The sequence below is a fragment of the Anomaloglossus baeobatrachus genome, chromosome 4 (genome assembly GCF_048569485.1).
Source record: "Anomaloglossus baeobatrachus isolate aAnoBae1 chromosome 4, aAnoBae1.hap1, whole genome shotgun sequence".
In the NCBI taxonomy this organism is placed as follows: Eukaryota; Metazoa; Chordata; class Amphibia; order Anura; family Aromobatidae; genus Anomaloglossus; species Anomaloglossus baeobatrachus.
In genome coordinates this window covers 452,595,125-452,609,661 of record NC_134356.1, presented here as the reverse complement: position 1 = coordinate 452,609,661, position 14,537 = coordinate 452,595,125, and the positions used below count along the sequence as shown (strand labels likewise).

Sequence of the window (14,537 nt, the reverse complement as noted above, 5' to 3'; positions counted from 1 at the left end):
TTCAAACTGCCTGATCCCTCTTAATAAGGAGACCCCCATACACATGAGTTTGTTGGAAATTGTTGCATTTATCCAACTTTCATCTAATGCGTATGGGAGCTTTTACTCACCTCTAAAAAAAAGATATAATATTTAATGAAAAAAAGGGCAGCATAATAGTAAAGTGGTGTATAAAACAATGTGTCAATTTTACATTTCCCCATTTTGTAAATGGCAATTGACAACAGGAACATTCATCCTGTAAAACAAGCTAGTACTAGCAGAAGAAATCTGGAAACAAAAGAGAAAATTCCAGCAAAGTGTAATTATAATAATAAATTATAATCATCAGCACTGCAATATAAAAATATTGTTTGTCGGAATACGAAAACATGGATGAGTGTGGTGGGTGACAAATAATATGTACAGTTTGAAATCCTTGTAGTAATAACTAAGCACTAAACACAAAAGTCATAAAATCAAGATGGATGATAAGTGTATAAAAGCTAAAATAGAGACAGTCTCACCTTAAGCTTTCTCATCTCTAATTCCTTGTCTGAACATTCATTTTCCAGCTCCTTTATCTTCACACTGTAGAAATAAGTCACATCCAGTCATCCTCAACCCCAATCTACACAAATATATGCTACATTCCAACAGACAATTATGTAAGGCCCATATGGGAGTGCCAGCACAATACAATTAATTTGTCGTGCCAACTCCTGTAAATAAGAAGGGCCTGTCAATATATCTACAGACAGATAACAAAGTAAGGATATAAAAGGAAAGCAGAGTCCAGAGACGTTCAACAAAACTACTACGCTAAACATGTCAGAATGTTTCCACAGCTTTAACAATATATTGTGATGTGAACTCTAATACTGAGCGAATATATTTGGCACGATTTGTTACTTGCACGAATATTAAGATATTCGCGATATTCATTACTTGTCAAGTATTTTCGTATTCACCACGTGAGTTTTGAGACTCTATGGCGCCCCTGACCTGGTCAGGCACCACTGAGTACTGCACCCATGCTGGGTCAGTACAACACAGGTAATCCCAGAGGCTGACTAGGGTGTGGACACACGGAACACTTAGTAACCAGGAGCACACACACAGCTAGAGGGGACCCCTGAGCAGACTCAGGGTGGGGGCGTGGCCCTCGCCTCTCAGCTAGTGGTGGGTGGTGTCACTGGGAACAAAAGAGTTGTGCAGAGGCAGCCGAAGGAGAAGGAAGCGGAGGAGTCACATCTGGAGGGTAGAGCAGAGCCCTTCCAGACACTGCACCGTTCGTGGCTGCTGGCGGGGGAGAAGGGCTACTGTTCAGTGCTGCCTGAAATCCACCTGGTGTAGAGGTGGCTGAGTAAGGTGACTGTCAGCACACCCAGCCCGCACGGGGTACAGGTCCCCAGAGCAGGGGCCCATTCAGTTGGCCTGCCCAACCTGCCGGTGAGGGCACTTTATGCGCCTCACCAAACTTACACAGAGTCCGCAGTAACAGCAGCAATGAGAGGCCCATAAGTGACTGACGGCAAGCAGTCAGAACTACTTGGTCCACGCTGCCCGCAAACGGGCCAGAAAGGGGAGAACGGCGTATGCGACTTCCCTGGGTGATCCCAGCAAGACTTCCGGTTGGGGTCACCTCAAAACAAGGAGGGCTAGGAAGGCGAATCAGCAGTCACCCCTACATCAGCCGAAGTGATATCTGGTTCCACTTGGTCCACCATAGCATCGCTCGGGTTAACTCACCCCTGCCACCTGAAAGTGAGTAAAAACCCTGAAAGACATTGCTGTTTTGTGTGTGAGTTCTTCTGCAACCTGTGGTACTACACACTTAGGGGTACTTTGCACACTACGACATCGCAAGCCGATGGTAGCGATGCCGAGTGCAATAGTCCCCGCCCCCGTCGCAGCTGTGATATCTTGTGATAGCTGCCGTAGCAAACATTATCGCTACGGCAGCTTCACATGCACTTACCTGCCCTGCGACGTCGCTCTGGCCGGCGAACCGCCTCCTTCCTAAGGGGACGGGTCATGCGGCGTCACAGCGACGTCACACAGCAGGGGGCCAATAGAAGCAGAGGGGCGGAGATGAGCGGGACGTAAACATCCCACCCACCTCCTTCCTTACTCATGGCAGCCGTGACGCAGGTAAGGTGATGTTCCTCGCTCCTGTAGATTCACACACAGCGGTGTGTGCTGCCGCAGGAACGAGGAACAACATCGTAACATCGGTCCTTCCGAAATTTTGGAAATGACCGACGCTACACTGATAATACGATTTCAACGCTTTTGCACTCGTTAATCGTATCAAAAACGATTTACACACTTCGATGTCGACAGCGACGCCAGATGTGCGTCACTTTCGAGTGAACAAGCTCCGGGAGATGGCTGCAGCAGTTCGGTCCTATGAGAGTGGACTGCGAGGCAAGTATCACACCGGGTGGCGACCACCCAGACCCCGATGCTGATGCCTGTGGGTGAGTCCCACGTTGCGCCTGCCCGCTCGAGTGCACCGACCTCGCCGGTGCTGCTACAACCGGAGGCCGCTGCGATGCCTGCGGTGTGCCATGCTGCCACACCCGCTGTGATCCCTGCTGCAATACCGGAGGCGACACCCGAGAAGACCCCAGCTGCGACTCCGACTGAAGTCCCTGCTGCGACGTCTGGTGCCAAAGTGTCCCGTCCAGCCCGCCAAGACCAGGCCGCAGCCACGCCAGGCCTGGCCCGCCAAGACCAGGCCGCAGCCACGCCAGGCCCGACCCACCAAGACCAGGCCGCAGCCACGCCACGTCCGGCCAGACCAGACCAGGCCGCAGCCACGCCACATCCGGCCAGACCAGACCAGGCCGCAACACTGTCTGCCCCGGCCTGCACAGCAGAGACAGCCACCGCACCCCAGCCGCCGACCGGAGAACCGGGTCCTGCGTCCCCGCCGGTAGAAGACCCTGCGTTCCTGAAATTCAAAGCAGAGCTGGACCTGGTGGACCAGTACATAGTCCCCAGGCGCTCACCCGGAGGGGCACCAGTAACTTCTGCAGCTGAGAGCCCACCACTCTGGCCTGCTATACAACGTCCATACCCAGAGCTGCTGCTGGAGGAGTGCTCAAGAGCACTAAGGGGGAGGAGAGGCCTGGAGGCTGAAGAGCAGGCTCCTGAACAGACAGAGGAGAATGCAGCACCCTGCAGAGTTGAGGGAGGTCCGGAGGCCGAGATGTTGCCTTACTCCCGCTGGGATGAAGAGAGCCTGACACCCCCTGCTGAGGAAGAAGCGCTGGCCATCATGATACCCAGCATATACGTCACCTGGGAGCCCGCAGGCAGTGAGGTGGCAGTAAAGAGGAGTCCAGCCAGCAGAGCAGGGCGCCACGCCAGAGCGAGACCACCCCCTGTGCAGCATTCCCCAGACCGACAGAAGGAAGACGTGAAAGCCCGGAATTTGGAGGAGAAGCAGATGCTCAGGAAAGCCCGCCACCAGGTTAGAGGTCCACTCTACCGTAGAGTAGTGGAGGAGTTCAGCCTAAAGACTGGTTACGACTTTATTGTAGCGCCCGGCGTAAATGAGGGCATTTTTGGCAGCAGGAGAGATGTCCGTTCCCACCTGCCCCGAGGACACCCTGGCCGGGATTTGCATATGGGAGACCTGGTCGAGTTTACCAAGCACCAAGGTGAGCGCAGCTGGTATGCGCTGGACGTGGTGCTGTAACGGGGTGCCAGGGGTGCCTCGGGGCTTGTAGTCGTGGCCCTTGCTGTCAGGCTTACCCCTGGCGCCACCGTCACTGAGGGGACAGGAGATGCCTTGGTGGGGCAGAGTGTGGTGGTGGTGCAGGTGTTGTCCGGCGCACAAACACTCTTCAGGCATGGTTCAATGCAAGTAACAAACATCTTTATTCTTCACAAAGCTCCACACGAGGCAATAGGGTGATGTTACGCTTTCTTTAGCTGGGGAAAGCCTGTCCCTGCGTCCCCTCCAGTGGGGATGTGCCTGACTACTCCTCTTCGCCCGGCTCCCACTTCTGGCTACCCACAGCCCGGACCCACACCGGACTGCTTCACCCTATGAGGTTCCACCCGCTCCTGTTCTCTCCGGCTTTCTTGTCCTTCAGCTCCCACACTCTGCCCCGGCTCTGCTGCTCCGCTCCCGTCCCCGAGACAACTGCCCTCCTGATCTTTTCCTTTCCTTCACCACCCTTGCTCTCTCCTCCCCTTGTTTCTGCCGGCTCCTCCTCCCCACTGTGGTGACAGCCGTCCCACCCGGCCACTAGGGGTACCCTAACACAATACACATGCACATACAAATAAAACATTTTTATTAATAACATTTCCGGGTTAACTATGCTCCCTTTGTAGGGGGTCTGCCCACCCCCTACATACCTCCCCTCGTAAAGCCTGAGCCTCCTGGCAAGGCTCCCATCTAAAAATCACATTTTTTTAAAACTAGGCAAAAACATGTCCAATGAAACTGCGAACCTGTCCACAGGAGGGTGCCCGAAAGAGGGGTACCAGTCCAGCGCCCGGAGTTCCTTCTGGAAGCTCCCGGTCTTAGTTGTGCCCGGAGGCTTGGCAGCACTCCCGGTCTTGGTTGTTAACAGCAGGAACGCAAATAAAACTTCTTCTTTTCTGTGGCGCGGAGGAGCCCCTGGCTCAGTTCAGCAGCAGGCCCTCTCCGGACTCAACAACTTTAACGGTTTTTTAACCAACACACCTTCTTCCGGCTCGGAACAACGCCGGTGTCTAACACAAAACAGGCCGCCATCTTCCGGTCTTGGTGCTTACTCCGGATGGTAGGCCCGTTGCCATTCCGCTCTCTGGGCCTGTACGTACTCGGACAAAGACTGCCCGGGCAACCGGCGCAGCCTCCGGAAAGGCTCGTAGCTGATGGGCTGCTCCGTGGTTCCGGTCTCCGGCTTGGGCTCCTCAGTCCCCGACGGGGGTGATGGGGTCGCTGCGCGGGACAACTGCGGGCTGCCCATAACAATGACCGGATGGGTCGTGATGTTCTGGTTGATCGTCAGCACCGGCGGGGTTCCCTTCTCCGGATCAATACTCTGCCCGGGCATGACTGCCGGAGCTACAGCCAAGGTACGTTGCAGGTGGGAGGTCTCGGCCAATACCAGTCGTCGCTGGGCTCGTTGGTTCTGATATTCCTCCCATTCCACTTCTTGTTGCCACCGAGCAGCTTCTTGTGCGGTGGGCGTTCGGGTTACCCCGACCGCAAACAGGCCCCGGCAACCCACTTCCCTCAGGAACCGTACCTTTTCTCCTTGGTACAGGGTATGAAGTCGCCGCGGGAGGCCTTCCGTGTCTAGATGGACCCGGTTGTAGAAGTAGTCATCACCGGTCTCGCCGTCCCGGATGAAGCCGTACCCCTCCTTCTGGTTGAATTTCACCACCACTCCGGTGGTGTACTGGCGCTCAAACTCCTCGCCCCCGGGACCCGCCATCATCTCCCGGGCGACGGTCTCGGCGAGCAGCCGCTCCTGTACTGGGTCCGGCTCAGGTGACGGGGACCTTCGTGTCGGTAGTGTTGCAGGCGGGACTGGGTCCCAGTAGAAGCCCCACTCGTCTTTCTCCAGTGTCCGGGCGTATATTTCCTCCGGAGCCAGAGCTCGACCGGGTGTCGCAGATCCCACCGCGGCTGGCGGGGGTATCTCTGGGCAGGGGTATGGGGCTCCCAGCATCCGACTCCCCGACGGTAGTTGGGCGGTATAGGTCGCCCGGACCTCTGTGGTGGTCGCTCCGGTCAGGGCATCCCATGTGGTCACCCAAGTCACTTTCGTGGCTCTTCCCGGTCCTCCGGGTACAGCCGGCAGATGAGCAGGGAAACCTTCCGCAGGCGTAGCCACACTCTGCTTCGGGTAACCCTTCTCCAGGCCAGGCGCAGGGTGTAGTCCCTCGGCATTTTCCATCTTGCTCGGGGAATGAGTCTCAGGTAAAGGCGTCAGGGTCGGTGGAGAAGCTGGAGGAAATGGAGGCGGGCTTGCTTTTTCCGCTCTTGAGCATACTACACCCCCAGTCTCACACTTCAGGTCGACCCCTCCGCGGCGGTACTTTTTTCTTCTTACAACACCGCCCACTTCACATATCTTCGTACGTGCCCTGGGACCGGCACCTCCCCTCTTTGGGCGGAGTACTCCGAACTTCTTCTTCGGCACCGGCCAGCCCCAGGCTCTTCTTTTGGCGCCAACTTTTCGCGCGCTTTCTTCATCTTCACAGACGATGGCCATCTTGTGCCCGGTCCAACGCTGCAGGCACTGCTTCTTCTTCCCACCATGGGACTGGGAATCTTCTCCAATAGTCCGGATCCTGTGCCCTAGGCACCACTTGATCTCCGGCTTCTTGGGTCCCCGGCATGTAATTCGCATCCTGCCGACTACGCCACATGTAACGGGGTGCCAGGGGTGCCTCGGGGCTTGTAGTCGTGGCCCTTGCTGTCAGGCTTACCCCTGGCGCCACCGTCACTGGGGGGACAGGAGATGCCTTGGTGGGGCAGAGTGTGGTGGTGGTGCAGGTGTTGTCCGGCGCACAAACACTCTTCAGGCATGGTTCAATGCAAGTAACAAACATCTTTATTCTTCACAAAGCTCCACACGAGGCAATAGGGTGATGTTACGCTTTCTTTAGCTGGGGAAAGCCTGTCCCTGCGTCCCCTCCAGTGGGGATGTGCCTGACTACTCCTCTTCGCCCGGCTCCCACTTCTGGCTACCCACAGCCCGGACCCACACCGGACTGCTTCACCCTATGAGGTTCCACCCGCTCCTGTTCTCTCCGGCTTTCTTGTCCTTCAGCTCCCACACTCTGCCCCGGCTCTGCTGCTCCGCTCCCGTCCCCGAGACAACTGCCCTCCTGATCTTTTCCTTTCCTTCACCACCCTTGCTCTCTCCTCCCCTTGTTTCTGCCGGCTCCTCCTCCCCACTGTGGTGACAGCCGTCCCACCCGGCCACTAGGGGTACCCTAACACAATACACATGCACATACAAATAAAACATTTTTATTAATAACATTTCCGGGTTAACTATGCTCCCTTTGTAGGGGGTCTGCCCACCCCCTACAGTGCCATGCCCCAGGAATCCTTACTGCAACCCTTTAGTCTCTACCAGCCCCCAAGGTCAACACCACAAGACAAAGGAACAGAAACAGATAAAGAAAAAGAGCAAGATAAAGAAAAAGAAGAAGACAAGGCTACAGATACCACAGATAATACGGATCCAGATGAAGCCTGGGATGACAGCGCAAAGACAGCGTCAAGCGCCAGTGAAAGGAGGAAGTCAGAATGAGAAGAATAAAGAAAGTTTAAGTTGACCAGTTTTGAAGTGTTTGCAACGTTTGGAAAGTTCAAGATGATGTGCCCACATGAACTGATGTGAGAACTCGTTTACAAAATCTTTGCACCTGGTTCGTGCAATTTCTAAAGGACCATTAGGCTATGAACTGGCTATAGCCACAAACTCTCGCAGAGTTGATAGTTACCTTAAGAGGTACGACCACCAGAGCATGCCTGTTTAGGGGCCTGGCTCATCTGTGACCAGAGAGCACGCCTGTTTATGGGGCTTGGCTCTCCACCACAAAGTGGGTACCCTGCCTGGACTGACTGTGGATGCCGTCTCTACATTCCTGCCAGAAGCTGCCGAAGGCGCGGATCCACAAGGGAGGCATACCCCGTTAACCACCAGACCAAGGAAGCCGCCTCTACATCCTGCCAGAAGTGGCTGAAGACGCGGCTCGACGGAAGAGGGGCTTGTCTTCAACCACCAGCCCCAGGAGAGGAAGATTGGAGGAAAGGATTGGGGAAACAGATGGCCCAGACCTGGTTGCTAAAAGCACCGGTGACCTGCCTCCTGAGAGGTTTTTGGGTGGGTAACGGATTTGTGGGTGGAGGGTGGTGATGTATGGTACCTGGTGTGTTTACAATGTTTTATGATGCTTTTATGATGTTTTACTGTTTTAAATGTTTGTACATGTCTTGCATTTTAAAATGTTTGTCTTTACAGCCCGAGGACGTGCTGTTGGTAACTAAGGGGGAATGTGGCGCCCCTGACCTGGTGAGGCACAACTGAGTACTGCACCCATGCTGGGTCAGTACAACACAGGTAATCCCAGAGGCTGACTAGGGTGTGGACACACAGAACACTTAGTAACCAGGAGCACACACAGCTAGAGGGGACCCCTAAGCAGACTCAGGGAGGAGGCTTGGCCCTCGCCTCTCAGCTAGTAGTGGGTGGTGTCACTGGGAACAAGGGAGTTGTGCAGAGGCAGCCGAAGGAGAAGGAAGCAGAGGAGTTGCGTCTGGAGGGCAGAGCAGTGGAGCAGGGCCCTTCCAGACACTGCACTGTTCGTGGCTGCTGGCGGGGGAGAAGGGCTACTGTTCAATGCTGCCTGAAATCCACCTGGCGTAGAGGTGGCTGAAAAAGGGGACTGTCAGTACACCCAGCCCGCACGGGGTACAGGTCCCCAGAGCAGGGGCCCATTCAGTTGGCCTGCCCAACCTGCCGGTGAAGGCACTTTATGCGCCTCACCAAACTTACACAGAGTCCGCAGCTACAGCAGCGAGGAGCCCATAAGTGACTGACAGCAAGCAGCCAGAATTACTTGGTTCACGCTGCCCGCAAACGGGCCAGAAAGGGGAGAACGGCGTATGCGACTTCCCTGGGTGATCCCAGCAAGACTGCAGGTCGGAGTCACCTCAAAACAAGAAGGGCTAGGAAGGCTAGTCAGCAGCACCACTACATCAGCCGAAGGGATATCTGGTTCCACCTGGTCCACCATAGCATCGTCCGAGTTAACTCACCCCTGCCACCTGAAAGTGAGTAAAAACCCTGAAAGACATTGCTGTTTTGTGTGTGAGTTCTTCTGCGACCTGTGGTACTACACACTTACACTGGGCCTTGGGGCCAGCCTCACTCTCGGGAGGCTACAACATCTGACTGCATCTAACATCAACCCCAGGCGACCCCCTAACTGCAGTGGCGGTCACCCTCTGACCGCAAATACCGACAGTGACGTCACGAATCCCCCATTGAAGTTAACCTACCTGTGACCAGAAGATTTCCAAGCCCGTGGAGACCCTGTGGCGACCGGCACCAGAAAGTAATGCGGGGCTGCACAACTCCTCCCAGCATGTTTGCCACCCCATTTTCAGCCACGAAACATGCTGGGATTACTTTCTAATCACAGTAATGCTGTAGCCATGTTTGCGACTGGCATTACTTTGATTATGAGGCACAGTGAAAAATACAAAAAAGACTTCTGGTCATTAAAGCAGGAGAATTTACTTACCAATTTTCCCTGTCACACAACTTCTTGGTCCGCTCATTAACCCTTATGAATATGCACTGCTTCTCCCGCCCACCTTCTGTGCCGGTGTCTGCGATTGGTTGAAGTCCTGCTTCCCCCGCCCACCCTCTCTACCAGCGTCTGTGATTGGAGGAGTGTAAAAATACATACCCAGCACAGATACAGCCGACAGCTACAAGCTGCAGCACCCAGCTTTGAGCGTGATCTTAGCTGTGTATCAAAATGCAAGGGACCCCATGTGGCTTTTTTTAAGTTATTTAAATAATAAATGAATGAATGAATGAAAAAGTGGCGTGCAATCCCCCCAATTTTGATACCCAGCGAAGATAAAGCGGACAGCTGGGGTCTGATACTCTCTGGCTGGGGAGACTCATGGTTATTCGGCCCTCCCCAGCCTAAAAATAGCAACCTGTAGCACCCTATAAAACTCCTCCATTACTAACCCTGTAAGTAAAAAAGAATAAACACAAACAAGTGTGAACTCCAATGGCCTGACTGCCAGACTGCTGTGGCGCCACGTCCCACAATTCGACAGGTCATTGGAGTTCACACTGGGGACTTCTCGCTGCCTTCAGTGAAAGTGGAACCTGTGGCGGATTGACGGACTGTCGGATTGCGGGACGTGGATGCACGGCAATCTGGCAGCAGGTTCTCCTTTCACTGATGGCAGTGGAGAGTCATATTTTTTAGCTTAAATGTGTTGTCCCCTTTCAGAAAACTTTATTGTATAGGCAGTGGTAACTATAAAAAAAATAAACCGAGTATTCCTTAACCTCCCTTGGTCCAACACCAGCTGTCTGCCACAAGAGCTGTCTATGTTGATTGTCTGCAGCACTGATGTCATGTCAACTTCACTGTAGCCAATCTGTCAGTTCAGCGGCTCTGCCATGTAGAAGACACATACTGAGCTCCTTAATTAGTTGCAGCTCTGTGATGTCAGTGCTGCAGTCAAATAACAGGCACCGTAGCCGTGGCAGAAAACCATGGGGGCAGAATAAGTTATACTCGGTTTGTAATTTTAGCTACCACAGCCCAAGAATGAAAGTTTTGTGTCAGGGGACAACCCCTTATTTTATTATTTTTGTAAGAGCCCGAGAACTGTGCTCTGTACCTCAGTGCGCTAAAAAGTGAATACAAAATGCCACAAAAAAGTGCACTAGGGTGTGGTTAATGGTAGCCCTCTCAAACAGATAAAAGGCCTCCAATAACCAATCCTTTCTCTTCAAGACAGAAGACCACAGTCAGGGTCAGGGACAACCCCTTTAAAGCACCACTCCAGCTTAAATTTTACAACTGGACTGGTGCTTATAATTTAAGTCCCCTGCCCCTTGCCTTGTACTGACCCTCCATCGTTTCCACCTTCTATTGTCACCGCTCGGCCGGTCTCTGGCAGTTTGTGATCTGCAGGCTGCTCCAGTGTTTCCTGAAGCAATCTGGAGGGCACTCTTCACTACTAGTCTATGAGAGCCTTATTCTGGCTGTCACAGACTTGCACTGAGAGCTTGGAACATAACATCTGAATTCCGGCCAGTCAGACGTTGGAGTCACAAGATAGTACGATGAAACTGGAGCCGGAGGGTTGGTATAAGACCGGGAGCAGGGGACATAGATTAAAAACATCACTGCAGTGTTGAAAAAAATCAAAATGCTGGCGTGAGGCTATAGGAAGCTAGCAATTACTTTCCAGTATGTGTTTGTAACATTGTAGTATGGGAAAATGTCAATTCGCGTTAATGTACAACTTACTGAGATTTGTGTAGCTCTCTATATAATTCCTCCATTTGACCAGTCTCTTCTGTATCTTCTTTCTGTGGAGAAATTATATAAAAATCCAGTTCAAAACATTAACCATGACATACAAAGCCATCCAAATCCTGTCTCCTCCTTACATCTGTGACCTAGTCTCCCGGTACCTACCCGCACGCAACCTCAGATCCTCACAAGATCTCCTTCTCTACTCCTCTCTTATCTCCTCTTCCCACAATCGCGTACAAGATTTCTCCCGTGCCTCCCCCATAGTCTGGAACGCTCTACCTCAGCATATCAGACTCTCCCCTACCGTGGAAAGCTTCAAGAGGAACCTCAAGACCCATCTCTTCCAACAAGCCTACAATCTACATTAACCCTCAGTCCAGTAGACCACTGTGCAACCAGCTCTGTCCTTACCTATTGTACCATCACCCATTCCCTATAGACTGTGAGCCCTCGCGGGCAGGGTCCTCTCTCCTATACCAGTCTGTTTTGTACTGTTAATGATTGTTGTATGCATAACCTCTTTCACTGTAAAGCGCCATGGAATAAATGGCGCTATAATAATAAATAATAATAAATAATAATAATAATAATAATAAAAAACATGAGAAGAACTAAATGTACCTACATTAAAAACCATAGGCTCCATTTAAGCTCACAACATGGGAAACCAGCGCCTGCGCAGTGCAATGTAGAGTTAGTAGGTGGAGGCTGTTTATGGACAATTCTAGTCACAAACTCCTTCATTAAAGGCCATTTTGAGGACCAGAGTGCTGTACAGTCAATGGAGTAGACTGTATTTATAGGACATTAGGTCTGATAATAAGCATCAAATCAAGGACAGTTAAATGGAATCTGTCAGCAAGTTTTTTTCTATATAATCTGAGACCAGCATGATATAGGTCAAAAAAGCCTGATTCCAGTGATGTGTCACTTACTGGCCTGCTTAGTGTAGTTATGATAGAAACCTTGTTTGTCTAATGTAGATGTAGCAGAGCTGCCTTCCCGTCTGTGTATAACCCTGCACACACCCCTGATTGGTAGCTTCCTGTATACACTGAGAATTGTCAGCAAGCTGCCAATTAGTGGTGGGTGTGTGGTTACACAGATTAGCCTGACTGCTCTGGGCATGAGACTTAGGGTCCCGTTACATGTAGCGACGTTCCAGCGATCCTGACAACGATACGACCTGGTCAGGATCGCTGGTACGTCGCTACGTGGTCGCTAGTGAGCTGTCAAACAGGCAGATCTAATTAGCGACGCAGCAACGATACGGTGATCCGTATAACGATCTCGGCGGTCGTTGGGGCCCTGTCACACAGCAGCTATTCTGACGACACAGACCTCGATTGAACGCTGAGTTCTGAGCCACCAGCAAGGTCGCTTGTCGTTGTTATGGCGTCAAACATACTGAGGCATGCTTCCCAGTGGGACATCAACGATCAAAAAATGAACCAGGACGTTCAGGTACGATCGGCGATATCGCAGCAGGGGGCCGGTCGATGCTATGTGTCACACGTAGCGAGATCGCCAGCAAGATCGCTGTTGTGTCACAAAACCTGTGACGTTCAGTGATCTCGCTAACGACATTGATATGTGTGACGGGGGCTTTAGTAGTCAGGCAGTGATAATCTCCTGCTGATAAAATACTGATTGTATTGAAACTACAGAACACAGCCTAATAAGTGACACATCCCTGTAATCAAGTTCTTGAGCCCAATATTACACTGTTCTCATAATAAATAGCAAAAACCTGCTGACAGATTCCCAGTCACAACCCTATATATAATAAATCATACATTTCAATAAGTGATGGTCACAGCGTCTCCTCCCCCTCCCCTGCACAATGACCTCCACACAGATGAGAGCACGACTAGAAAACTGTCCTATAGGAATCAATGAACATCTCTTGTCTTTGTCTAGTCTTTCTCATTTTCTTTAAGATTGTAAGCTTGCGAGCTTACATTGTGTGTTACTCGGTGATGTCTTTATGGTCTGTGCATGTCCTCGCTTAATTATAAAAAGCTGAGGAATATATTGGATTATATACATAAAATTATCATTATTATTGGTGCTTTGAATGTTAACGGTATCTCAGAAATTATGGTTGCCTTCATAATAATGTACAGAGAACAAAATAGAATTTATAATGAAGAAAAGAAAAACATTAGAAAAAAGGAATATTTATCACATCTGGTTTTAATTAAAATAATAAAGGTGATTGATTGAACCTTGTCTCGGTGAAAGATGCTAATCATACAGACTTCATCACGTCAATGGAAAGCATCAAAGCAATGTATATATATCTGAATATCTATAGAATAATTTTACCAGGGATCTGTGGAGATGTTCAAGGTGATTACTTTGCTCCAGTTCTTTTACTTTTTTTGTTAATTGGTTATTCTCACTTTTTAATCTGAGAAAAACATAGGTATGACATTTTCAATTGTTGATTCCCCAGGTGGATTTCTAATAGAAAAAGTACTATATAAACATGTGTTACAGATACTTTGTAATTATTTTGCTGGCCATCATTATCAATATGGATCATGGCTGATCAGTCACCCTTCCAAGGACTATCTGTTTTCTAATAAAAATACTTTAATACACAGAAACCTTAAAAGGGGTATTCCCATCTCAAGATCGTATCCTAATATGTACTAGGTGTAATAATAAGAATATTAGTAAATACCTCCAATTAGAAAAGTAGTATAGTTTTTCTGATTCACTATGTCACTAACCTCATGTTCAAGGCATTGCAGGACCTTAGGTATCCATGGTTATGACCATGCATATAATCACTATAGTTGCTCGTGGTCATAACCATGGATACTTAAGGTCCCTGCAATGCCTTGAACATGAGGTAAGCCAAGCAACATAACTAATCAGCAGAACTATACTACATTTCTAACTGGAAATATTTGCTAATATTATTATTACACCTATTACATATTGGGATAGGATCTTGGAGATGGGAATACCCCTATAAAGGATTATTTCCATCTTTAGAGGATATCAGCAATCCCTGGGATAGATGATACCTTGCTGATCGGTGGGGTTCCGATAACTGGATGCCCTCCAGGAAACTGCAGAACTCTGGCTGAATGGATGAGTGGCTGGACTTCCACATCACATCCTTTCATTCTCTTTGGGACTGCCAGAGATAGCCGAGTACAGACCTCAAGCAGTTCCATAGAAAATAACCATTTACAGACAAAAAAAGATACATATTTATTATTTCAGTTTACAATAGGCAAAATTTATAACAATTGTAAGTTTCCAACAGTTTTTGATGAAGAAAGATGGGGTAATTTGCATGTGGCTTGAGTAAAGTTTACAAAATATTGCACCAACTTATATTTCAATCTACGGTAGGCTGGCAATTGTTTCTCACATTTTAAAATGTTGCACACTTTTTATGAATTTAGTTCCTATTTGCAATAAGTTGGATTACACAACCAAATTAAAAGCAGTTGACCACAATGAGAACATGCAAAAAATTGTGTCTG

General features: G+C 50.1%; 1 protein-coding gene across 1 annotated transcript in view; it reads right to left on the bottom strand.

Annotated features, from left to right (window-relative positions):
• The window catches only part of LOC142301663 (uncharacterized), a 150,302-nt gene that overhangs the window by 72,218 nt on the left and 63,547 nt on the right, over positions 1 to 14,537 (bottom strand). The window contains exons 9-11 of the mRNA XM_075342681.1: positions 13,360 to 13,444; positions 11,023 to 11,084; positions 507 to 570 (exon numbers count right to left, since the gene is read on the bottom strand). Of these exons, the coding sequence (XP_075198796.1) occupies positions 507 to 570; positions 11,023 to 11,084; positions 13,360 to 13,444 (211 nt within the window). The remainder of the gene's footprint in view (positions 1 to 506; positions 571 to 11,022; positions 11,085 to 13,359; positions 13,445 to 14,537) is intronic.